Source organism: Pelodiscus sinensis, chromosome 3, assembly GCF_049634645.1.
Source record: "Pelodiscus sinensis isolate JC-2024 chromosome 3, ASM4963464v1, whole genome shotgun sequence".
In the NCBI taxonomy this organism is placed as follows: Eukaryota; Metazoa; Chordata; order Testudines; family Trionychidae; genus Pelodiscus; species Pelodiscus sinensis.
In genome coordinates this window covers 144255548-144281600 of record NC_134713.1, presented here as the reverse complement: position 1 = coordinate 144281600, position 26053 = coordinate 144255548, and the positions used below count along the sequence as shown (strand labels likewise).

General features: G+C 45.7%; 1 protein-coding gene across 5 annotated transcripts in view; it reads left to right on the top strand.

The window, feature by feature from the left end:
* FBXO11 (F-box protein 11) overlaps positions 1-26053 on the top strand; it is a 171227-nt gene that overhangs the window by 77239 nt on the left and 67935 nt on the right. For all 5 annotated transcript variants that reach the window (XM_075925095.1, XM_075925094.1, XM_075925096.1 and 2 more), the window contains exons 2-3: positions 11785-11912; positions 12023-12104. In XM_075925095.1, coding sequence (XP_075781210.1) covers positions 11785-11912; positions 12023-12104 — 210 coding nt within the window. The remainder of the gene's footprint in view (positions 1-11784; positions 11913-12022; positions 12105-26053) is intronic.

Here is a 26053-nt window from a genome sequence, read left to right as displayed (position 1 = left end):
TGATGGGGACCCCCATACTGAAAAATCTTCAAACAACTCCATTTTCTCCAAGCTCCTCCTCAAAAGCAAAGTGTATCCTAGTCTGTAGGTAGCATAGAGCTATCTGTAGAGGGGAGTGGTCTCTGGGACAACCCCTACCCCCTCTCCCCAGATCTGCTCCAGACTCTGTCCCACCACCATCTACATTCCATCCCTTTCCCCAAACCCTCTTCCCTGAGCGATGCAACCCGAAGTGTTAGCAGGGGGCCTGGTGCCAGTAGCAGGGGTTGGGATCACCCTTGAAGTCACCAGTGGTGGGAAGCAGAGCAAGTTCGCTTCAGTCTGTTCTCCTCCATTGACTCCCAGCCATGTTTTCTCACTTTCCTTTGCTGGCGAGTGCAGAGGACACTTCTGCTCCTTTCCTCAAGCCCTCTCTTCTGAGTGATATGGCTAGGAGCCAGGGGAGCACAGTGGGCTGGTCCCAGGTCATTCCACTTCTCTGCGCCCCTCATGAGTATGTGGGTGGGCCCAGCCCCTGCTGCAGGGCACCCCAAAGTGTAGGAACTGGGGTGGTTGCTCTGAAGCATGAAGAATTTTTCTTTCGTTCATTTATGGTCAGATTGCTCAAAAAGAATTTAGACATGCATCCTACTACAATTTTCAATGAACATAGTGCTTTTATGATCGTGATGTAGAATTCCAGATGTTCAGTACTACTTTACTTGAAAATGCCAGTTTCATTTACTCACATTATAACACTGTTTTTTATGTAGACACTACTGTGTGCTTTTATGATTTTACAGTGTGGATTGCAATAAAGCATCTTTGCAGAAAGTACTCCCAGTAATCCATAATTGCTGTCCTGTCTATACAGGTGACTCTCAAGCACACAGAAAAAAGCAGTTGCCCTTCATTGGGGCGGGGATGAGAGGGGTCACAGTAGCTAATGCATTGAGCGCTCAGGTTTTGCTTTGCCACAGTGAAGATCAGCAATTGATGATGATCTGTTCTTCAGAGAGCCATTTTCTTCCTTTAGAAAATGCTCCATAAAATTGGGGAGGGAGGCAGTGGGGAGGCTTTACCAAGTGATCTGCCTGTAATGGCTACCTATTAGGGACTAAAATTTCGGTAAAAACGAGGCACCTTAGAGACTACTATAAAAATGTCCTATATTTATTAGGACATAAGCTTTTGTGGGTAAAACTCACTTCATCAAGTTTTACCCACAAAAACGTATGCCCTAATAAATCTGAGAGTCTGTCAGGTGCCACAGGACTCTTCACTAGTTTTGCAGATACAGCCTACTCCTTTGAAACGCTTCATAAAACTTCTTTGTGTCTGAGATATGTGAAGTCAGACTTCAATCCAAACGTGGCAACTGCAAAGTTTAGTGATCACAGGCTGGCAGGGCCCTTGAGAGGTCATCTAGTTCCACACTGAGGCAGGACCAAGTAAACGATCTTTGACAGCTGTTTGTTTAATGTAGGGTTAGGCAATAATTTTTGCAAGTTGGCCACTCCAAGAATTTTGGTAAATAATCTCGGGCTGCACTTCTCTATTACATTACTGGACGTATGGGTGGAAGTCCTGGGATACAGTTTGGGTGCAGGAAGGGGTTATGACTTGGGCAGGGGTAGAGGTGTAGGACGGGGTGCTAGGTGTTAGGTTCTGGTTGGGAGATGCTTACCAGCATAAACAATGAGAAGTCTTGTGGCACTTTATAGACTAACAGATTTATTGGAGCACAAGCTTTCGTGGGCAAAGACCCACTTCATCAGATGCATGTAGTGGAAATTCCAGAGGAGAAACTGCTATTGCAGTTGGATAGCCATTCATAGTCTTTGTTTAATCCTAAACCAATAGTGTCAAATTTGCAAATGAATTGTAGCTCTGCAGTTTCTCTTTGAGGTCTGTTACAATTCATTTGCAAATTTGACACTATTGGTTTAGGATTAAACAAAAACTGGGAATGGCTAGCCAACTCCTCTCTTGCTGTTCACACCTCCACATCCCCTTCTAGAAGTGGACCTCATCTTCCCTGACTGAATTGACCTCATTATCTCTAGCCTTACTCTTGATAGGTACTCTTTTTCTTATGTCTACCTGCCTCTGGAATTTCCACTACATGCATCTGACAAAGTGGGTCTTTGCCCACAAAAGCTTATGCTTCAATAAATCTGTTAGTCTCTATAAGGTGCCACAGGACTTCTTGTTCATGCAGATTCAGACTAACATGGCTACCCCTCTGATACTTGCTTACCAGCATAAGCAGCTCCCAGCTGGCGGCACAGTGGGGCACTCAGGCAGGTAGGCTCCCAGGCGTGCCCTGATGACCCCATGCTGCTAGCAAGTGTGTCTCTGCATGCCCCTTGTAGAGAGAGGTACAGTGGGTTTCCCCCAGCACCATCCCCACAGCTCCCATTGGCAGGAAACAAGTGCTTAAATGCTGCCACCCCTCTCCTTCCCCCCCCCCCCCCACACACATATACACGATGGCTCTGCACTTGGAGCTGGCACATAGGCTTAGTCTTGGCAGCTAGACCCCTTCACAGGCTGCCTCTGCATACTTCTTTGCCACAAGCCACAACTACAAAACACTTCTAATTTTATGGAGGAATCTGTTAGCAGTAGGGCATACAAAAATTATATGTCTCACTACTTGCCATGCAAAGACGTCTGCTTAATGTAGGCTTTTGCTTCATATGCACATCTGCTTCATCAGAGGTGACTGGCATCTATAATTAGTGATCTGATTGTGAAACTGTACAGTTTGATCCCACCAAACCAAAGATTTCCTAAGGTTCTTCAGAGTGGTGAATTTCCTCTCCCAGAAGTAAAGCTTTTGATACGCATAGTGAGGAAATCACAGATCTAATGGGTAGTGAGAAATAAGTTAACATGTTAGGGATATAAGTGACTAGTTGACTATATGATAAGCAATTGCTTATTGGAGAGTCGAAGTGACTCAACTTGTCACTTCTCACCCTTGTTGCCTCTATCAGAGAGACAACAAGGGGGGGTGGGGGGGAATAGGATCTGGTGCTAGGGGGAGCCGGCTTAATAGCTGGTTCTCCCTTCCCCTGTCTCTGTGGGGAGAAGGGGCAGGGGTTCAGCAGGGAACTGGCAGCACTACCATCTTTGAAATGTAGGAAGAGCAGGACATTTCAAAAACAGAAGTGCTGTGAGGAGCCTGGGGCGAGTTAGGGACTCAACAGTCCCCCGCTGGCCCCGCATTTCCTGCTTTTGAAATGTACAAGAGCCCCAGGAGGTGCCCTTATTGACTAATCGAATAGATGCAAATTACATTGGCTATTTGATTAGTTGATTAATCTAAATTTAACATCCTTATAGCAGTGAAAGCAAGAAAGCCTTAATCCAAAGTTTTGATACTTGTCTGGCAGACAGAGCTAAGAGAACAAACTATTAGCAAGTGTACCATTTTTCCAAAAATCTTTCCATTAATACGTCTTAGTGAATTGTTCTGAATAGATGATAAAGAAATTGCTTCATCTGCTTATTGGTTAAGCAGTTGTTCAGTTGTTACCCTAACATTGTGAGAGATCATGAGGACATTGTCCATCTTCATCCCAAAGTAAATTTCAGCTTTAATGTAATCTTATCCTTCCTTCTATCTCAGTTTGAAATGTAACAAGAAAAGGATCTTGCACACGCTATAGATCAGAGGTGAGAAACCATTTCTGGGTTGGGGCAACGTTCCCTCCAAGCTGCAGGCAGCACAGCTTCACAGGTGAATCATCAGCCCCGCCCAGCCAGTCAGCTCCCTTCATGGAGCCCTGTGCCTCTGACTGAGTGTGGCTGATCAATCACCTGAGAATCTGTGCAGCTGTGCAACTTAGCGGGAACATAGTTTGGGGGCCACTGATCCACAGAAAAATCAGTCAGGGCCGCACACAAGTGAGGCTGTGTCTAGACTACAAAGAAAAGTCAGAAAAAAAGACACAAATTTTTCTACTTTTCTTCCAAAAGAGGCTTTTTTGACATTTGGCCCATCTACACTGGGCCAAATGCCAGGGAGAGGGGGGGGGGGCAGGAGCCTCTTTTGGAACATCCCTTCTTCCTTGTAGAATGAAGTTTACAGGGATATTGAAAAAATGTATCTGCTTTTCTGCAATTGTTTTCAGAAAAGCAGATCTGTTCCTTGGATGTGGCAGAGCTCTGGTATCCTGGAAAAACTCTGCAGTCTAGATGTACTCTGAGAAGCAAACACCCCCCTCACACTGCCCTCACTGACATGACACCCTGACACTCCCCACATTCTCCTTGCACGCCATAGCCTAGCAGGGCCCAGCCTAGTAGATTTTGTGTGTTCCAGCTCCATGGTGGGCCAGCAGAGGTGCTAGAGTGCCAGCATGGGCTCCCCAAAGTGTGGGAGGGATCTGAGCCTTGGGGGCCGGGCAGATCTTTAAATGTTGTTCGGAAAAGGACAAAAATACTTTGATCAAGTGTTCCCAATATGTTCTGGATCCGCACACCAAGGCAAAGCCATTTTCAGAGTATTACAGGTCAGATGTCCCTTATCCAGCACCCTTGGGACTCGAATGGTCCCAGACAACAGAGTTCTCGCCCTTGTTGACTCGCCCTTGGCGAGTAGATTACACCCTGGAAGAGCCGGCGCAGAGAGATCTGCGCATGCGCAGAGCGCAGAACCCTGCTTGTGATAATTTTCTTTAGTACCAATGAGGGACCATGGCAGAGAGCACTAGGGAGCCTCATCACCAAGGCCCGGTGCAAGCATGCAGCACTTAATTCCAATCACCAGTGCCTCACAAAGAGAAGAGAGAAGAAAGGGGCCACTCTGACTCAGCACACTAGTGGGGTGCCTCCTGAGTCAGGACAGCCTAAGCCTGCTGAGCCCACTACACAGTTGTTGACTCAGTCCATCCGTAGGGAGCTGTAGAGTCTAGTGTGTAGAGAATGTGGGCACCAAAGACCTAGACCTTCCTTCTATGCCAGACACCTTTGAGGTGGCCAGAGACCTGATAGTGCTGACCCAGACTGTGGGCCTGTCCTGCAGGACCTGATACTGCATTTCTCGGACACTGCAGTACAAGTCCTTGAGGGCAAAGTGATTGCTTTCACCTCTGTCCAGTCTGTGCTAGACCCTGTGGACTCTGCAACTTGTATCATGGCAACTGCTATCACTGTGCATAGGCGCTCCTGGTTGCAGATGTCAGACCTTCCGGCAGAGGTCCACAACTCTATCTGGGACCTCCCTTTCACTGTGTGGGCGTGTTAACAACCTCAAAGGCTCCAGAGTGACTCTATAAAGTTCCTGGGCATCCACATTCCTGCCTCTCAAAGAAGCCCTTCAGGTTCCAACCCCCTTGGCATCCTTATCCGGGAAGCTCACAGCAGGACTTTAGCAGACAAAGGAATTGGAACAGCAATTCTGGTAGATGAAGGTGCTCTAGATCCTCCTCCAGTGAGGGGGCAGGCTCCTTCAAGCAAACGTGGCTTCTCGTGTGTCTTATAAAGTGCATGGTGGTTGTAGTTGCCTTCCTCTGGAAATGTAGGATTCAGGTGCTCCCATACCTGGATGACTTGCTCCTCAAGGCCAGTTTGTGGGAACATGTGGAACACAAGTTGCTCCAGATCTTGCAACTCATGATGGCAACTAAGATTGTGATGCCTATAGACAAAGCCATAATGGTCCCACAGGGACACTACTCGAGGAAGTAGTTACTTACCTTATGCAGTAATGATGGTTCTTTGAGATGTGTGGTGTTCTGGGTGTTCTACAACCAACCCTCTTTCCCTCTACTTCAGAATACACATCCTCAACTCAGAGGTAGAGAAGGAACAGATGGGGCAGTGCTTGCAAAACGTTAAAGTGTGAACAACAAGGAACAATTAACAGCATATGCATAGCCCAACTGACTGCTGCTGGAAAAATTTCAGGTCGGCAACCTTTTCAAATGAAAGAGTCACGCTACATCAAAATTCAGAACAAGTGGTCAACAAAGAGCTGTATAAGAATGCTCATTTGGATGACTGAAAATATACAACTTAATATTATTGATAGCTAACATTATGATTAATAATAGCATAAATTAGATGTACTCACAGATCCCCCCTTAGGCAGTGCTCTGTAGTCACAAATAGGCTTGTGGGGGATCATGGGACCCCCAGAGAGCAACAATGCCCATGAGGGACAACACAAAGGGTGCTCCACCTGAGAAAAAGGGAAAGGTATGAGAAGAGGAGACGTGGCTCTCGAGAGTGCTGCCAAGGAACAATGCTGGAGTGCCGCAGGGCCGGGGCGGGAGGAGGAGGAGGCAGACCTACAGGTTTGACCTTACTCTGGCACCCAGTGGGCCCATATACTCACTGCAGGGCACCCTGTCCTCCCTCGTTGACCACAAGGAGCCCAGGCACTCACCTGCCAGGGGCTCCTGCCAGCCCTGGGGCAAGAGGAGGTGGGAAGCAGCTCCTGGCGGCAACCCAACGAGACAGGAGAAGAGAGGCAGGAGCCATAAGGCCTCTTCCCAGGGCTGGAGCTGCAGTCAAGGCCACCTGATGGCTGCTCAGCTGCTTCCGGGGTGGTCCACATGGTGGCTGCCGGAGCTTGAGCCTGGGCTGCAGTGCAGTTGCTCCTGGGGTGGTACACCCCAGCACTGGCCCTTGGAGCAGGCGCACCTTATACTCCGACCCTGGAGGAGTCGCTCCACAGCCCAGCTTCAGCTCTGGCAGCTGCCTGCTATCCAGCCCCACCCCGGGACCAGCTGGGCAGCCGCCATGTGACCCTGACAGTGAATTCCCAATATCAATGAGCGTCTATGCAATACAAATATAATAAACACTACTCCGGTCATCTGAAGAAATGGGCTGTGCCCACAAAAGCTCATGATACCATCTACATGTTTTGTTAGTCTATAAAATGCTACCAGACCATTTGTTGTTTTTTTCTGTAACAGACTAACTTGGCTATTCCCTGAAGCCACTACTACAGTGTTAGGTGGATGAAGAATTCAGTGGATCCTCCACAAGTTCAGCATTTATTTTGGAGAATTTCTTTTGTGAGAATTTACAAGTAAATAAGTTAAAGTAAATGTGAACTCTAATTTTAAAGGGATTCTTAAAAAATAAATAAAATTTGTATTTTGGTGTCTATTGTTGGTTCCAGATTTCAGTAATGGAATATCTCAGGCATTTCAACCTTGCATATAGTTAAAATTCATTGAAATCACATGCTTACATTATATATGAAGAAATTAAGTTGTAATACTTCTAAGTTACTGATTGCATGCAATTTGTTATAAATAAAGACTATAGAGGTAGGCAGTGGAGGTTACTCTTCGCTGGTGCCATTATAACATCAGAATTAACTCAACCTATCATTAATCTTCGTCTATGGCTAATCTGCCTTGTGTCAGTTTTGTTGATTTATAGTTAGTCAATTGCAGGACACACTGGACTTGTTTGAAGAGTTCTCATTAGTAGTTTACTATCACCCCAATAGTGTTTTCTCCTCAAAAGTTCCTAGGTCCACTGTTTACTTGGACACTAGTGCTTTAAAGGTTTCATGTGCTAACTTTGCTCCAGAGCACTGTGAGGCAGTACCTCTGTAGGGAAACTTCATAAAGAGCTCTGTAATGGCCCTTAAAAACAGTGGTGTTTGGACCCAAGGAATTGGGGTCTTTTGCCTCCAACCTAGATCTCCCCTTTGTGCAGTGCCAGTCTCCCTAGCAAGGCCCCTACCCCAAAGATAGCCTCGTTCCTCTCTGCTGTTCTTATCCATAACCTGTAGTTTAACTCTCCTCTCAATTGTATTTAGATCTTAAATTGTTCTTACATGATACTTTTGTATGTACATGTGAATCTTACCTTACACTTTTATGATCTTTGTGTGTTTTTTTTTTAAAAAGTCAAAAAATCAAACAGACTGTTAGGAATCATTTTAAAAAAAGGGATAGAGAATACGACATTATCTTTTTGCTTCTGTATAAACCCATGATGTACCCACATCCAGGATACTGTGTACAGATGTGATTGCCTCATCTTAAAAAAAGATATATTGGCATTGGAAAAGGTTCAGAAAAATGCAACAAAAATGATTAGGGTGTTTGAAATGGGTCCTCTGTGAAAAGAGATTAAAAAGACTTTTCAGCTTAGAAAAGAGGAAATTAAGGGGGGATATGATAGAAGTCTATAAAATCATGACTGGTGTGAAAAAAGTAAATAAGGAAAAGTTATTTACTTGTACCTATAATATAAGAACAAGGGGTCACCAAATGAAATTAATAAGTAGAAGGTTTAAAACAAACAAAAGGAAGTTTTTTTTTCATGCAGCACAGTCAACCTGTGGAACTCCTTGCTGGAGGATGTTGTGAAAACTAGGACTTTAAGGGTGTGTCTACGCAGCCCCCTTACTTCGAAAGAGCTTATTTCAAAATTTGGAGCTATACGTTTCAAAATAAAGTGCTATTCCAAAATATCCCTTAACACGTGATCAATGAGATTTACAGGGACGTTGGAATAGCGAGCCTGTTATAGTTTGATAAAACGGGCTTGCTCTTAAGATGCAGAATAGCTATTTTGGGATACCTCTGGTATCCCAAAATAGTTCTGCAGTGTAGATGTAGCCTAACAGGGTTAAAAAAAGCTAGATAAATTCGTGGAGGCTAGGTCTATCAATGGCTGTTAGCCAGGATGGGTAGGAATGGTGACCCTAGCTCCGTGGTCAGCAACCGGTCGATCGATTGCAAGGGCTCGACCAGTTGATCGCGAGACGTTTGGGCCCCCCATCCGATTTCCGCCCACGCCCAAGAAGCACCACTACCTACCAGCAGCAACAGTGGAGGGTGCCAGCTTCCTGTGGAGTGGACAGAAGTCTGGCAGCTGCGCGCCACTTTTAGGGGTTCCAGAAGTGCGCTGGCTGCTCCCCTCCCCCTGGTCTGTGGTGTGGTGTGCCGGGAACTTGCGGGGAGTCTCCAGAGGAGGCGCACGCCAGGGCTTTAACCTCCTTTGTGGGGGGAGAGGGGGAGTCCCGGCAGGAGGCGGGTGTGGGGACTCCCTGCCCCTCGCAACACCCTGTCCCCTCCTGCCCCCCCCCCCGCACCCTATCTCTTCTCCTCTGCCCCCTGGCACCCTGTCCTCTCTCCCCCACTGGCACCCTGTTCCCTGCCCCAGCACCCACTAGCACCCTTCCTAGTACCATGTCCCCTGCTCCCACCAGCACAGTTGGGGCCACATTAGTGAGGCTTGGGGTGTTTTTGGAGGAGTTATTGCATCTCACTTGTGTGGCACCAACTGACTTTTCTGTGGGTCAGTGACCCTGATTCAAAAAAGGTTCCCTGCCCTTCTCATAAATAAAGACAATACAGAAACTTTTTTTGTTTGACATAGTATTTTATTTAAAAATGAAGCCTGGCCAACAAACCCCCAATTGGGGCCAAGCCCCCATCTGGCTGCAGCATCATAACACTCCTGCACCCCCCCACCCCCAGACCCTAGATCTGAGCCTATCTTACACTGGAACCCCCTGCCCTGAGCCCCTGACATACCTCAACCCAAATTCCTGAACCCTCACATCCACAAGCCTGTGGCTTGCTTAGTACCCCAACCCTACATCTGACCCCAACACTGCCCGGCCTGGAGCCCCCTCACCGAGCCAGCGCCCCCTTCTCCATCTCCTCCTGCATCCAGATTTCCTCCCAGAGCTTGCACCTCTTACCCCTTCCCACCCCCAAATCCCTTATTGCACCCCCCCCAGAGCCTACACATTGACTGTGTCTACACTGCACCCCTTTTCCGGAAAAGGGATGCAGATTAGACACTTCGGAATTGCAAATCCGCGGGGGATTTAAATATCCCCCGCGGCATTTGCATTTACATGGCTGCTGCTTTTTTCCGGCTTGGGGATAAGCTGGAGAAAAGCACCAGTCTAAACGCGATTCTCCGGAAAATAAGCCCTTTTCCGGAGGATTTCTTATTCCTACTTTCCCGCGGATATGCAATTCCGACTCGTCTCATTAGCATCTCTTTTCCGGAAAGGGATGCCAATGTAGACGTAGCCATCCTGTCTCAACCCAGTGAGGGTATGACTAGACTGCAGGGGTTTTTTAGGATTCCGGAGATATCCCAGAAAAACTCTTCTGCATACAGGGATGTGTTTGTTCTTCTGCTTTTTTTAGTGCAAGAGCAAACATGCTCTTTCGGTCACCCCTATATTCCTCTTTCCACGAGGAATAAGGGGGCTTCCAAAAGAAGGGGTTTTTCTGACATTTGGTCCAGTCTAGACAGGCCAAATGTTGGAAAAACCTTTTCCTACAGAAGAATTAAAAATAAATAAAAAGCAGCAGTATAAGGGTTGGGGATAGTAAGTGATGGAGAGGAGGAGAATAGAGAGGGCAGGGCTTCAAGGAAGGAGCGGGGCGGTGGATCTTGGCTTGTTCTGTCATTGATCTTGGGTGTAAAAAGGTTGGAGACCACTGCTCTAGCCTCTGTTTTTCTGGAAGTGGATGACGGGAGGAATCGTGATGATTGCCTGTTGTCTTTACTCCTGGGGCATCTGGTATTGGTCACGGTCGGCAGACAGGATACTGGGCTGGATGGATCTTTGGTCTGATCCAGTATGGCTGCTCTATGTTCTTACGAACTGTGAAGCATGGCTTTTGTTTTGTTTTGTTTTTGTATTTTTCATTCTTAGATTAAGTACATTGACCACAGACTAATTAGCATATTTTGAAAAAAGGGGATTTACTCCTTAGATTTCTCTGCACAGCCTCCATCTCTCTCTTTTACTCTGTATTTCAAGTTGAACATGGTTTAGAATGAGACACCAGGTATGCTGAGTGCAGTTAAGGAAAAAAAGTTTTCTGAGGATTTCTGTGTAAGAACTATATGTTTCTTTATTAATAAAGAAGCCTCAAGTTTGACTTCCACATGTATTTGTTTTTGTAGTTTTGTTTAGTGTTTGTGGTACAACATGGTGAATTAATGGTTTAATTACTAAAGTATTAAAACAACAGATTATTCCTTTTTCACTGCATTAAGTGTATTCCTGTCAGAGCATTTTCATGAGGTACTACTAGCAGAGAATAAAACAGTAATAAAACAAAAGCCCTACAAATGAAATCTTATCATACCATTATTCTTCATTTTATTGAACGTTTGGAGGGAGCACACTTAATATTATCATCTTTTGTCTTTAGCCAAATAAACAAAAACCAAAGCAACTTTTTTCTTCTTTAGATAATGCTATGCTAGTTTCCCCCTTCTGTAAGAAAGAGCTAGCACATTGAAATGCATTATCACTGAACTGCATAGGAAACCCGGCTTTAAATTTTGTGGTAGATATGACGACAGAGTAGATGCCTTCTTGGTCGCTTATGATTAATTGAAAACTTGGGTATCTTTCAGCTGAAAGGTAGTGGTAAACAGAAGTAAAAAGCACTGAATCAGAAAAGTTGACTCTCCATTAGCATAGTGAATAATTTATTGATAAAATAAATAAAGTAAGCCCTAAAATAAAGGACACATCATAGAATTTGTAGCATAAATGTTGTATAATTAAAATGAAAAAATGGGTTAATATGTAGAAAATAATTGAAAATAAAAATATACAGGTCATACATGAAAATGAAGTTGTGCATGCACTTCTAGCGAGTGGATTATTGTGGCATCTTTCTGGTTGCATGTGCTTAGGAAAATGAATAGTTGATGCTAGCAGATGTTTCTTTTTTACCAGAAAAATACTAATTAAAATTTCCTGCACGCTTTTTCTGTGAGTTTTTGGAAGCTGTATAATTCAAATTACTGAATTTCCTTTTGACCTTTTGATAGATGATGATGTACCTGCAGACATGGTTGCAGAAGAATCAGGTCCTGGTGCACAAAATAGTCCATACCAACTTCGCAGAAAAACTCTTCTTCCTAAAAGAACAGCTTGCCCTACAAAGAGCAGTATGGAGGTAATTTTTTTTTTATAAAATATATTTTGTTTTCAGGAATAGATGGCTAACTCTTAACACTTTTACAAGTTCCATAATGTCTTAACTAATTTTTATTTATATGATTAAAGGGTGCCTCCACTTCAGCTACTGAGAACTTTGGTCATCGAGCTAAACGTGCTAGAGTATCTGGAAAATCCCAGGATTTATCAGGTAATATGTTTTGGCAAGAGGGAGATTGGAGAAGAAACATTTTGACAGTGTGCAATGTTGCAAAAGATTTTTTTTCAAATAGGTAATAAAAGAATGAAGTGAAGGGGGGAAAAAAAACCATGTTTCTGGTTCTTTTAACTAAAATTGGAAAGCACATAGGTGTGCAGATCTGGCTTTGATAGGTATAAAGGCGCACTGTTTATACAGAAAGTCTTGCTGCCTGACAACAGGTGCCTGTGCTGAAGGCTGGTCTTTACTGATGATGCTACCTAGTGGTTAGATCATTGGGTCTCAGTTGTTGGCATCCCTTACCAGCCATCACACCAAAGCTGCAGTGGTTCATCTTCTGTTAGGTAGCAGCTTGGCCTTCTGACCACATCACTATCTTCCCTTTTCAGACTACAAAGTCCAACAGAACATATAGGCTATGTCTACACTCGCGTAATATGCAAATGAGGCTAAGTGTTGAATATCGCAGAGCCTCATTTGCATAACTAATGAGCCGCCATTTTGCGGAAGAGGTTCTTGCGCAAGACGGAGCTGTCTACATGGCCCCTTCTTGCGCAAGAAAAACCCTCTTGCGCAATGCTGTTACACCTATTACTTGAGAGGAAGAACGGCATTGTGCAAGAAGGTTTTTCTTGCGCAAGAAAGGGCAGTGTAGATGCTCCTTCTTGCGCAAGAGCCTCTTCTGAAAAAAATGGCGGCTCATTAGTTATGTAAAAGAGGCTCGGTGATATTCAATGCTTAGCCTCATTTGCATATTACTCGCGCAAGAAGATGCGAGTGTAGACATAGCCATAGAGTCCAACAACCCCTCAAGATTAAGGACTTTCAGTCTGCCTCCAGAACTCTATGATTGGGTATACCCTTGACTTGAGACAGTGTCTCTACCTTCTCCTTTCTTCTAAGATGTAGAAGAAGCAAGTTTATGCCCCCTCTCCAAAAAGGGTAATTGTTAGGGTGGCCTGAACCTCCATTTCTACCAACCCATAACTGAGGCCCTATGAGAGGCCAAACACCCTGGAGTACTTTGGGGCTGCCTTCCTGAGCCACTCCTTTTCTTCTCCACATCAGAAACAACTAAATATTCAGCACGCCTTGGCTCAGCTTGTAGCTGCCTTCTTTACAGGCTAGCTGGCCTAAGTTCCTGCAGTTTGCTTCCACTGCTTGATGCTGTTGTGCTCTCTTTCTAGCTACAATTTTAGGCAGGTTGTAGTCCTTGATTGCCCTCCATCTCCAGTCAGGCGACTCCCAGCCCAAGAGAGATTCTAGCTACCTGTCTCTTGGGTCTTTTTCCTGGCCCTTCTCTAGAGCCTGGGGTAGTTGCCATTTGCAGGCCAATTTTAACTAGTATGGTTCTACTTCTGCAATTTCTTTTGTTAACTTGATTTGATCTACTTCTAGTTCCTCCACTATCTTTTGACTTAGGTTCTGTGTTTCTGTATGTCACAGTTTTTCACTGGCTCTTGATTTTTTTCTCCAACCTTGTTTGCTTTTCCACGTTGATGTAATGAATCACAAAAGCTATCTTCCTGACATAGAATAATAAAAGATTAGGGTTGGGAGAGACCTCATGTGGTCATCTACTCCAATCCCTTGCTCAAAGCAGGATTTACCTCAACTAAATCATTCAAGCCAGGGCTTTGTCAAGCCTGGCCTTAATCTCTAAGGATGGAGATTCCACCACTTCACTTTGAAACCCATTCCAGTGCTTCACCACCCTCTTAGTGAAGTAGTTTTTCCTAAAATCCAACCTAGACCTACCACATTGCAACTTCAGACCATTGCTTCTAGTTCTATCATATGTCACCACTGACATCATCCTCTATGGAATCCCTCTTCAGGTATTTGAAGACTCTTATCAAATCTCTCCCCCTCGCCCCCTTCTTTTCTGCACAGTAAATAAGCCCAATTCCCACAGGCTCTTCTCGTAAATTATGTGCCCAACCTCTAATCATTTTTGTGGCCCTTTACTGGATTCTGTCCAATTTCTCCACTTCCTTTCTGTAGTGGGGGGGGGGGGCACAAAATTGGACACACTACGCAAATATGGCCTCCCAATTTGCGAATAAAGGGGAATAATCACTTCCTTTCATCTGCTGGCAATGCTCTTACTGAAGCAGCCCAATGTGTACTGTTAGCCTTCTTGGCTACAAGGGCATATTGTTGACTCATATACAGCATCTTGTCCACTGTAATTCCCAGGTCCTTTTTTGTAGAACTGATGCTTAACCAGTCAGTCCCCACCCTGTAACAGTGCTTGGGATTCTTCTGTCCTTAATGTGGGATTCTTTACTTGTCCTTGTGGTACCTCATGATTTGTTTTGGCCTAGTCCTCCAATTTGTCTGAATCACTCCGGACCAATGTTCCCTCTATATTGTGTGGCAGTACAGCTTCACAGGTGATTAATCAGCCCCTCCCAGTCATAGGCTCAGGTCTTGGTGCAGGGGGCAAGTCTAATTAATCACCTGTGAAGCTGTACTGCCACACAGTGTAGAGGAAACTCTGCTCTGTACCCTATCCATGCCCTCCAGTGTATCTACCTCTCCCCTCATCTTAGTGTCAACTGCAAACTTGTTGAGGGTGCAATCCATCCCCTCATCCAGGTCATTAATAAAAGATGTTGAATAAAACTGGCCCTAGGACTGACTCCTGGGGCACACCACTTGATACCAGCTGCAAACTAGACATCGAGCCATTAATCACTACCGGTTGAGCCCAACTATCTAGTCAGCTTTCTAGCCAGTTTATAGTCCATTCATCTAAGCAATACTTTAACTTGATGGCGAGAATACTATGGAAGACTAGGTCTAAATATTTGCTAAAGTCCAGGTATATCATGTCCCTCTCTTTCCCCATATCCACAGAGCCAGTTATCTCATCATAAAAGGCATCATTAGGTTGGCCAAGCATGACTTGCCCTGGGTGAATCCATGTTGATTGTTTTTTATTACCTTCCTCTTCTCCAAGTGTTTCAAAATGGATTCCTTAAAGATCTGTTCCATATTTTTCCAGGGACTGAGGTAAAGCTGACCTATCTGTAGTTCCCTGGATTCCCCTCCTCTTTTTTTAAAGATGGGTGCTGCATTTTGCTTTTTTCGATCGTCTGGAACCTCCCCAATCACCATATGTTTTACAAGATTCTCTACTGCTCTCAGACATCTTTGTTCCATGCTGCAAGCTTTAGTTCTGGTTATAATTTTTTTCTACTCTGGATTCCTGTGTGGCACTCTGTTTGTGGGAGTGCAGTAGAGGCAGAGAATGTGGTGTCTCTGAGGACCATTTGTCGTAAGTAACCAAGAGATGGAGTGAGGCCTCAGCATCACTAGTACAAATGGTGGTGGTGGGGATGAATGTTTGGGGGGGAAAGAATATAGAGGACTTTGAGAATGTATTGAGGATAGTCTCTGTCATCGCATGGATTTTCCAAATAAAGAGAGACAACAAAAATATAGCACTGATTGATTATCGTGTCTTCAACATTAAAGGGAACCGCATGCAGTGAAAGAAACACATACCTCAGGTATTGGTTCTTAATTTTAACAACTCCCCTGGATTTGTTTCTCCTATAAAAAATGGAGTTTACTATTTCAAATGTTAACGCCTCTATACCAAGGATGTGAAAACCTGGGCTTATTGGTTAACCTTCACAGTTTCATGCAGGTTCCTGGTATGCACGGTGAGCTGGCTTAAAAGCCAGCTTCCTTTCACCCCACTTCCCCACACTGCTGCCACTGTATCGGAGGTAGCAGCACAGCAAGAAGGTAGAGTGTGGCAGATGGGAGCCACCTATCCTCCCACATGTAATTGTGTAACCACTGACATTCAGCAGTTACACGTTTACTTGATTAAATGTATTTTAACATCCCTATATAGTATCTAAAATGTGTCTCAATCTTATTTGGACAATTAAAGTTAGATTTCTAATCTCTCACTTTCTCTTCTTCAAGTGCTTGTTCACGTCCATTCAGTCTAGGTGTGTGTCCTCACCACATGCACCAGTGCTGGAAGATTTTCCCTCAGGAGTATCATAGGGGACCAGCTCCAGCGCCCCTTGAGTAGTATGCATATGCCATGCTTTATAGGACAGTGCTGGGCCCTTTCCCTCACTCAGTTCCTTTCGGCCACCAGCAATGGGGCTTAGAACTGCAGTGCTGCAACCCTTCCTCTGTTAGCGTTAATAGTTGTTTTCCTCTGTAAATAGTTTCCTCTTGAGCAGTAACTGTTAATAATTAGCAGTGATAGACCCCTTAGAGACATGGCTCCAGTTCCCTGGCTTTGAACACAGACCTATTCCCATCAGCAAACCACATGAAGAAAGCTTGTGGTTCTTAGGAGAGCCCATTTTAGTGACAACTGCTGGCTTTGTAACTCTAGCTGCAGACCAAGAGCCACTGAAAAGCTTTTCTTTTGGAATTGGCCCTTGCCCTGTAAGCTCAGCATTCGGACTCAGCACTGAACACCAGTGCCTCAATGCGTAATGCACCTCCAGCATTTTCAGGCCATTGGCACCTGTCATTATCTCTGATCCTGGCCAAGAGGCCTAAGAAGGTGAGCAAACATAAGTCTCAGGGCCCACATAAAGACAAGTCCGAGCAGGGAGGGGACTAGGACACTGATCACACATCCACCAAGGCCCCTCCTCCCAGACTGAGCAAGGTAGTCCACTTTGCTCCCACCATCCACTCTCGACAGCAGTGCCCACATTTGTGTGCCGTCAACCCTAGAGGCTTTCTAGGAGGCTCACAACATCATGTAGATGCTGGTGCCACCGATGCTGGTGGTGATGGGGCCACAGAAAAAAAGCCTTCGTTTGGCCCTCAGCAGTCCCCAGATAGCGTTCCCACTCCGGAGGGCCATTACATTAGGGATGGGAAGGACTAGTCGAGCAGTCCGCTATCCGATAAGCAAATACTTGTCAGACAGTCGACAGGATAATCTACTAGTCACTTCCCCTCTTCCCCTGCTGCCTCTATCAGAAGGGGACAGCAAGGGGGGAGAAGGAGGAGGTAGTTCAAAGTGGCAGCCACTGCACAAGGCCCAGGATCAGCTGACCCTGAGCTCCATGCAGCGCTGCCGCTTTGAAATGCTGCAGGGAGCCCAGCATCAGGCTCCTTTCGGTATTTCAAAGTGGCAGCGCCACTTGAAGCCCAGGATCAGCTATGGACTCCCCAGCTGACCTTGAGATGATGCAAAAATGCATTGACTATTTGATTAGTCAATTACTCGGTACTTAACATCCTTACATTGCACCGAAGTTTGCTCTTCCATATGGACAGACAGACTACCCGTAGCTCACAGGTGATGTGAGAGGGGTAGGTATCTCAAGACCGAGCTCACCAGCAGCCAGGTATAGACCTATAGCGGTGCATGCCCCCTGGCATTCACAGTACACCTGGGACTGCTTTTCTTCACAGTCCAGCTGAGGTTTGAGATACAGGTCGATCCCTGACCCAGTACTGCTCTCTGCACCACTGCCATTTGCCAGTACCTTGATCCTCGAGGCTTGTGTTGGCAGAACACAGAGGCTCTTCCAGATTCCACTCCAAATCTCAGCACCTGTCATCCAATGTTCTCTATGGTTCAGGTCACTGCTCCAGATGCTCCCTATGGTCGCTGAGATCAGCTTCATCCAGGAGCAGCCGGTACTGAGTGGAAGGGAGTACTGCCTTACCATCATGGTCACTGGGCAGTGACAAGTCCATGAGCTGCATGTTCAAGTCCTCCTCCCTTCCTCCAGCCCAGACATTGGTGTCAATTTCATTGCTCTCATCTATGGGCTACACAAAGGTGCCCTGGGAACCTGTGGGGGTTCCCTGTGTACCCCCAGAGGCCATGCTCAACATTTGAGGCTCTCTCTGCCTTCCTCTCCAGACACTCCCCAGAACCAGAATTCCTAGCCTTCCACCCCATCTTTGGAGGAGGAGTCAGTCAAGCAGTCCCCCCTCCCCTCCATACCTCAGGAAAGCTTGTAGGAGCAGGCATCCTCCTCCTTGTCCCTTAATGAGTATATTGTGGCACCTCCGCTGGTGGTCCCTCAGGATGATACGAGGCTCACTGGTCTTTTTGAAGTGGATGGCTTCCAACTTAAACCTCCGGGCTGAAGAGCTGGAGGAGTCTACTGACACCCTCTTTGGCGTGTTGGGTCAGGTAGCCTCAGCCCAAGGTAGGCCTGCCTGTACACAACAGGGTCACTAAGCTGGCAAAGACCTTGAGGCAAATGCCTTCCCCTCTCGCTCTGATTTTTCAAGAGAGAAAAAAGCAAGTATTTCATTTCTCCAGACTGACATGGCCACCCTTTGAACTCATGGCTTCCTGCTCCCTCTCACACCTCTCATTGCAGGTAGCCTTTTTGATAGCGATAAGATCTTTCAGGAGGATCTCTGAATTCTGCACCTTAACAGCGGAGCCACCTTATACTCTCTTCTTTAAGGACAAGATACTGCTTCACCCATTTTACCTTCTCAAAGTAGTCTCTGCTTTGCAGTTGGATCAGGACATTTTCCTACCATTCTTTTACCCTAAACTGCATAAGACCAGTGAGGAAAGGTGTCTCCGTGCCTTGGCTGTCATGAGAGTGTTTGCCATTTACCTGGAATGGATGAAGACATTCGGTAAGTTGTCCCAGCTATTTGTTGCATACGCCTATATGATGACAGGTCCCTCGGTGTTCTCAGATGATCTCTAAATGGATAACCTCCAGCATCCAAATGTGCTATGATTTGGCAGGGGGCACTTCGCCAGGGCGCAGGCCTGTTCAGTAGCCTTCCTGGCCCATATTCCAAGACCCTGCAAGGCAGCAAATGTGGTCTTTGCTGTATATGTTTACATCCTACTATACCATCACTCAGCAGGCCAGGGAGGATACTGGGTTTGTCAGAACAGTGTTGCTGTCAGCATGTCCTTGAACTCGTACCCACCTCCGAAGATACTGCTTGGAGTCACCTATTTTGAATGGACATGAGCACACACTTGAAGGAGAAAAGACAGTTACTTGCTTCCGTAACTGGTGTTCTTTCAGAAGTATTGCTCGTGTCCATTCAACAGACCACCCTCCCTCCCCACTGTTGGAGTTTCTGGCAAGAAGGAACTGAGGTGAGAAGGGGCCTGGAAGTACCCTATATAACATGGCATATTTCCACCATTCCAGAGGGCACTGGAGCCGGTCTCCTACAGATACTACTGAGGGAAAATCTTCTGGTACCAGTGGATGCGGTGAGCACATGCTCCTATGTTGAATGGGCAGTTAGCAACACCACTCAAAGAACACCAGTTACGGAAGATCATATTTAGTTGTTTTTATCTGAACAACACTATTTCTACTGTGTGAAATAGAATCTCTTTGGCACATATGAGAACCTTGATAAAAATGTAATATTTATATTAACATTCAAAATGAATGTCCTAATTACTTTATTAACATAAAAATTATGGATATGAAACACTCACCTAAAATAATTCAGTTCATAAACTGACAGTGTTGTATAGTATTTGTTTGAAATACTCAAATGACACTTAATTTAATTTCCAAACAAAAATAGAAAGATTTCTTTTCACTATACTTGAAACATTTACTTAACCTGAAACAATCTATAGGCAGATACACACCACTTCTACCTTGATCTGTTGCTGTCTTCTGTCACCTTAATTCTGTTTAAGTTGTCTAACTTTCACTGGCTTGTCATGTCACCTTTTTCATCTTTCATTTTCATGTCATTAAATGTTTGTACCTCTCCCATGATGGACTACCCTATTTTAACTGCTTTTGGAACTGCCTTTGATCTTGAGCTTCTTCAGCTCTTTCTGCTTAAAAGGCTTTTGAACTAGTGTAGATGCTAGAACATGCTAGAGGTATTACACAGTATTGGTTTCAGAGGGGTAGCTGAGTTAGTCTGTACCTGCAAAAACTTAAAAAACAACAAATTGTCTAGCAGCACCTTAAAGACTAACAAAACATGTAGATGGTAACATGAGCTTTCGTGAGTACAATCCATTTCTTCAGATGAATGGAATTTTAAATGTCCAGATCCAAGAATAAATCGAGGACGGGGGTGGAAAGGAAAGGGGGGGGGGGAAGTGAATTAGAGTATTCAAGTTACAAGAAGCTGATAACCAATACTTTTCTTATGTGGCAAGTTTGGGCTAAGCCTCCTGGGTCCTGCACTTCCTGGAGGGTCTTTTCGTGCACCCCAGAGGCTCGCGGTGCCCCTATCACTGCCGAGAAGGCAAGGGTACTGCCCTACTAGAGCCCTTTTCATCATTAGCCAGTCCAGGATTTTGGAGGTCAGTCCTTCCATTAGTCTACAGGGCCTCCCCTGTTCCTTACTGGTAGCCCACCAGCCAGGAGGAGGGTTGGGAGGAACCTGGTCCCACCCACTTTCTCCGGGTTCCAGCCCAGTAGCCCCAAGTAAGCTATGAGGCTTGCCTTACTGAACAGCGGCCCCTCCCTGGGCCACTTCCCCAATCCTTCCTGGGTACCTCCTCCCTGACACCTTGGAACAGGCTTTGTAGCTGGCTTCTTTGGGTCTGTGTTCTGTGCTGCGCTGCACTGCTTCTGCTTCTCCTTCTCTCCTCTGGTCTGTCCCTTTTCTCCTTCCCCTTGCCTTGCCTGGCCTGCGGGAAGATTTTTATTGTGTGCTCATCATCCTTAACTGGTAGGAGGTGCTCTAATCAGTCTACCCTCCAGGCTGACTCCAGATGGGCTTCAAATGTCCTAATTGGCTGGGCTACAGACTTTGGAAGCCTACTCTGGGAACATAAACCCCCATACCCAACTCCCCATGTAAGTGTCTTTCACCAGGCTTCTGCAGCCCCCTGTTCTTGGGCTGCCACAGTTATTACTCATCCATTTCTTGAGTGTATATGTACTCAGATAAATATGCAGATTCAAATATAATGCAGTTCCCATTGGCTGCAGTTTGCCATTCCTGGGCAATGGGAGCCATGGGAAGGGGTGGCCAACCTAGAGTGGTTTTCTTCTTCTCCTGTCCCCCACATTTTTCTTCTTTTCCCCCATTCCCTGGTCTCCTGTCCCTTGTGGTTATACCATTTATTTGAAAGGCTGTCAATTTTATACATAATTATATAAAAAATATTCTTTCTTTGTGAACTGAAGGCATCTCAGTAGAGGACAGGGAGAGGGCAGAGAAAAATAGTGAGGAGAGAGTAAACTGACTAGAGAGGTGTGAGGTTTGACCGTAGAAAATAGTGTGCATGTTGCTCCTCCCACACATACCAATGAACCATGACCATTTTCCATTCTCTTCATAGTTGCCCTGTTTGTGAGACTGCATGTGATATTTTATATCAATTGTTTAATGAGCTAATTTACCCTATGTGCAAAAAATTGTATATGACCATAAACTTTTGTGTATGGTCCAGACATCCTTCCCTGAGTAGCGCCTAGGATAGGACATAGAACTGCACAAAACTTGACAACTGTGATACTGCAAGAGATTAGGAGGGTATCTAGGGATTCAGTGATAGTACGGAGGAGTGCTTATGTGTGACTGGGATTTGCTAAACCAAATAGATGGGTGATGTGTGAGATGCTTGGCTTGGTGGGTCCTGATGAGTGTCTAGGGATAGTTGGAAGCTGGTTATTATTTTGGTATCTGGAGGAGTTAGGTGCTGTTCGATTACTGGGTAGGTTCGTAAGCACTGAGTGTCTGGGTAGATGGATACAATCTGGGCTTATCATGCTCTGAAGATAGTGTACTGTTATGTTTGAGAGTGCGAATGTTGCTGGGTGGATGCCGTCTGGTAAGAGGAGTGGGGGCAGCACTGAATTCTCTTTGAGGTTTTCCTATTGTCTTAGGCTTTGGCAGAGAGCCTGGGGTCTCTCTGGGAGTTTGGGATGTGGCTGGGATTCAGGGACTCGGGGGTCAGGTTCAGGGGCAAGGTGAGCTGAGAATTAGTATTAAGCCACCCTTATCTTCTGCTGCTACCTCTCTCTACCTGTCTTGCTGCTGCTCCTTTTCCATTTGAACCCTGCAGGAGCAGCAGCTAAAAGGCAGACAGACTTGTCTGAATCCAGACTCCACAGCTGTTGCTGGTGGCTTCTGGTAGAATTGAAGATCCTTGCTGCAGCTCAGCCAAATGTCTGACATTTAGTTTGAGCTGTGGGAATACAAACTGAGTTCCCTGATACATGAGTGTGACAATTGGTAACCTTGCTCAGTGTTAGGCTCCATAGTGGCAACTTTCTGGTCTCCATAGCAACTGAAGACAGACTATCTTTGGCTCTGAAATTAAGTTGAGGACTGGCTCTCAGGAAGAATTTCCCAAATGTGTCTGCCTACAGATCTGGACAGATGGCTGATTTCAGGTCTTCCTTTATAGCAGCTTTTCACAGGATTTCAAAAAAGAATGTTAACTAAATATCTATGTTTCTTCATTGGCTTTTAGGTTTTTCTTAAAACCTTTAAAATTGGTTGTCTGAGAAGGCCAGTAACTCCCCTCCCCACATCCCAAATGTCAGACAGATGGCTGTGGTAAGCAGCTTTCCGCCCCCCCCCCTTTAGTTGGAAGGTTCCTGGAGGCAAAGGTGACTCTCCGAGCCAGTGTATTGGCATTATCCCGTGAGGTGTTTGATCATGCTTCAAGGAAACTAAGGTCTTAGTCAGTATATAAGCAAAGGTCCATGTTGCTATGGTTGAGCAGGCTGTAGAGAAACTCTAATCTGAGGCCAGGTCAAGAAATATCATGGAGAGCCTCTCCTATTGACCAAGGCAGCAAGCCGAACCATCCACAATATTTGGAAACAGACTAGCTGAGTTTTATCCAGCCTGGTGTGCCATCACCACTGACAAATGGGTGCTGGAAATTGTGAGAACCAGCTACTGCATCCCATTTCTAGTTGTCTCACCTTCCTTGCCCATCCCTTTTCATCAGGGTCTCCTCCCACGAGAATCTGCTCATACAGGAGGTGGAACATCTCCTAAGGCTGGGCTCCATAAAAAAGCAACCACAGCTATACAGAGGCAACGGTTTTTACTTGGTATTTCCTCACAACCAAGAAGTTGGGTAGATGGAGATCCATTTTGGACCTCTGCAATCTCAACCTTTTTGTCAGATACCAATGCCTCAAGATATTGACTCTTGCCACCATTATACCTGCCTTGGAAAGAGGAGCATGGTTGTCTACCCTCAACCTCAAGGATGCTTATTTTCATATACCAATACACCCATCAAAAAGGAGATTCCTCTGATATACAATAAAAGACAGATATTTCCAGTACAGAGTACTACTATTTGGACTCTCGACAGCCCCAGGAGTATTTTCAAAGCTACTGGCAGTAGTAGCCCCGAACTTGCACAAAAGGCGCATCACGATATTTCCATACCTGGATGACTGCCTAGTAACAGGCCCTACGCAACAGGACACACAACAGGCTGTCTCAGTGATCAGAAACCTCTTTGACACCCTCGACTCTAGATAAACACGCCAAAGTGTACTTTGATTCTGACTCAAACCCTGGAATTTATAGGGGCGCACTTAGATTGCACAAAGGTCAGAGCCTCTTTACCACACCACATGTGGGTCACTATCAAGGATCTGATAGCAAAAGTGCAGACCAGCCTGTTCATAATGGCATGCCTATGCCTACAAATACTGGGGCACATGGCAGCAGCCACGTTCGTGGTACCCCATGCTCAGTTACATGAGAGACCATTACAGGCTTGGCTATGCACAACCTACCGGCCATGTATTCATCCCTTAAACAACTTTACCTTGCCAAACAAGACAAAATCCTCCCTCACATGGTGGACCCTACATGAAAATGTATGCGTAGGCGTCCCCTTCCAACACAAACCACCATCAGCAACAATCACGGCAGATGCCTCACTCCTGGGTTGGAGGGCACAACTACGCCACAGAGTAGTACAGTGACAGTGGACCCATGATGAAACCAAATACCACATCAGTTTGCTAGAACTAAGGGCAATAAGGAATGCATGCACTTTTTCCCCCTGGTTTAGTAGAGAACAGTTCAAATCCTAATGAACATCATCACCACAATGTATTACATCAACAGGCATGGAGGAGCATGTTTGCACCAACTCTGCCAAGAGGCTACCAGCCTGTGGGAATGGTCTATCCATGGAACATACACCTGGTCGCAACTTGCCTCCCAGGCAAGGACAACATACTAGTGGACAACCTAAGCAGACAATTTCCACAAACCCATGAGTGGGAGATAAATCACGCAGTGCTTACTCACCTCTTCAAGAAGTGGGTGTTCCCAAAAGTGGACCTATTTGCTACGCACACAAATGCTTGTTGCCAACAATATTGCTCCAGAGCAGGCATAGGCCCCTGCTCCCTGGGGGATGCTTTCAGTATACAATGGAAGGCGCCTCTGGCATATGCATTTTCACTGTTTCCCCTGATACAATGGGTGATTCTCAAGATCAGACAGGACAGGGCCAGAGTAATCCTAGTAGCACCCAACTGGCTCAGACAAACTTGGTACCCGTACCTTTTACAGATGAAAGATCGGCCACCAGTCACATGTCCGGCCAGATGCCCCATCCTGCCATCCACAAGTTACACCTTCAGGCGTGGATGTTGGCTGGTTAAACACCACGGAAAAGACCTTCCCGGAGTCAGTGCAGCTCATCCTCACAAAAGGCCAGAAGACGTACAACGAGAGAGACATATACTCAGAAATGGAGACAGTTCGTGGCCTGGTGCGCAACCCATACCTATGAACCTACCCACGTGGGAGTATTACAGATTCTGCAATACCTATTAGAACTGCACAATGCAGGCCTCTCCCTGAGCTACATAAGGATACATCTTGCCTCTATCTCTGCTCTCCATGCCCTCATACAAGAACACTCGCTCTTTATGCATCCTCTGTCAAATGTTTAATAGGGGGCCTCTACAACATGTTTCCTCCATGCAAGGACCCAATTCCAGCATAGGACCCGAACCTATTATTAAAAGTCCTTATGGGTATACCTTTCGAGCCTTTTGCCACTTGCTTTCTACTACACTTATCCATGAAGGTGGTCTTCCTTGTAGCGATCACCTCTGCCAGACGAGTTGGAGAAATGGCAGCTCTAATGGTGGTTCCCCCATACACAGTATTTCACAAAAACAAGGTGATTCTGCAGACTTATCCCAAATTGCTCTTGAAAATACTTACCTCATTCCATTGCAATGAAACCATAAACTTACCCGTATTCTTCACGAAGCCATAAAAGGACAACAAGGAAGTGGCTATCCATACTCTGGATGTCCGTAGGGCACTCGCCTTCTACCTACAACGGACAAAGCTCTTTCACAAAACTCCTCGACTGTCTATTTCATTTATAGAGAGATCGACTGTCCATTTCATCTATAGAGAGATCACAGGGATTGCCTATATCAAAACAAGACTCTCAAAATGGGTATCTAGTTGCATAAAACCAGCATATATTCTAGCACAGAGAGAGCCCTCACCCAGTATGCTGTCTCACTCTACAAGAGCCATTGTGTTCCCGCAGAACACATCTTCAGGGCCGCCATTTGGGCATCAATGCATACCTTCATACAGCACTCTGCCATCCAGACATTCACGGAGGCAGAAACAAGATTCAGCCAAACAATACGCTCGGTCACAGACTCTAACCTGCCGAAGCTCCCACCTTCTACTATGAATACTGTTTTGTAATAACATAAAGGTGGAATACCAACAGGGATACTCCTCAAAGAAGGGAAGGTTACTCACCTGTGAAGTAACTGGAGTTCTTTGAGATGGTTGTCCCCCTGGGTGCTCCTCCACCCGCCCTCCTTCCCTCTGTTTCGGACTGGAACACTTCTGGGTTAGAGAAGGAACTGAGGAGGCAGCTGGCTGTGCATGTACAGTAACCTCTTCACAACACATACCGGCACTCCGCGCACACGGCTGGCACTGCTCTCACAAATCTCCAATCAGAGGCACAGTGGCACTGACAC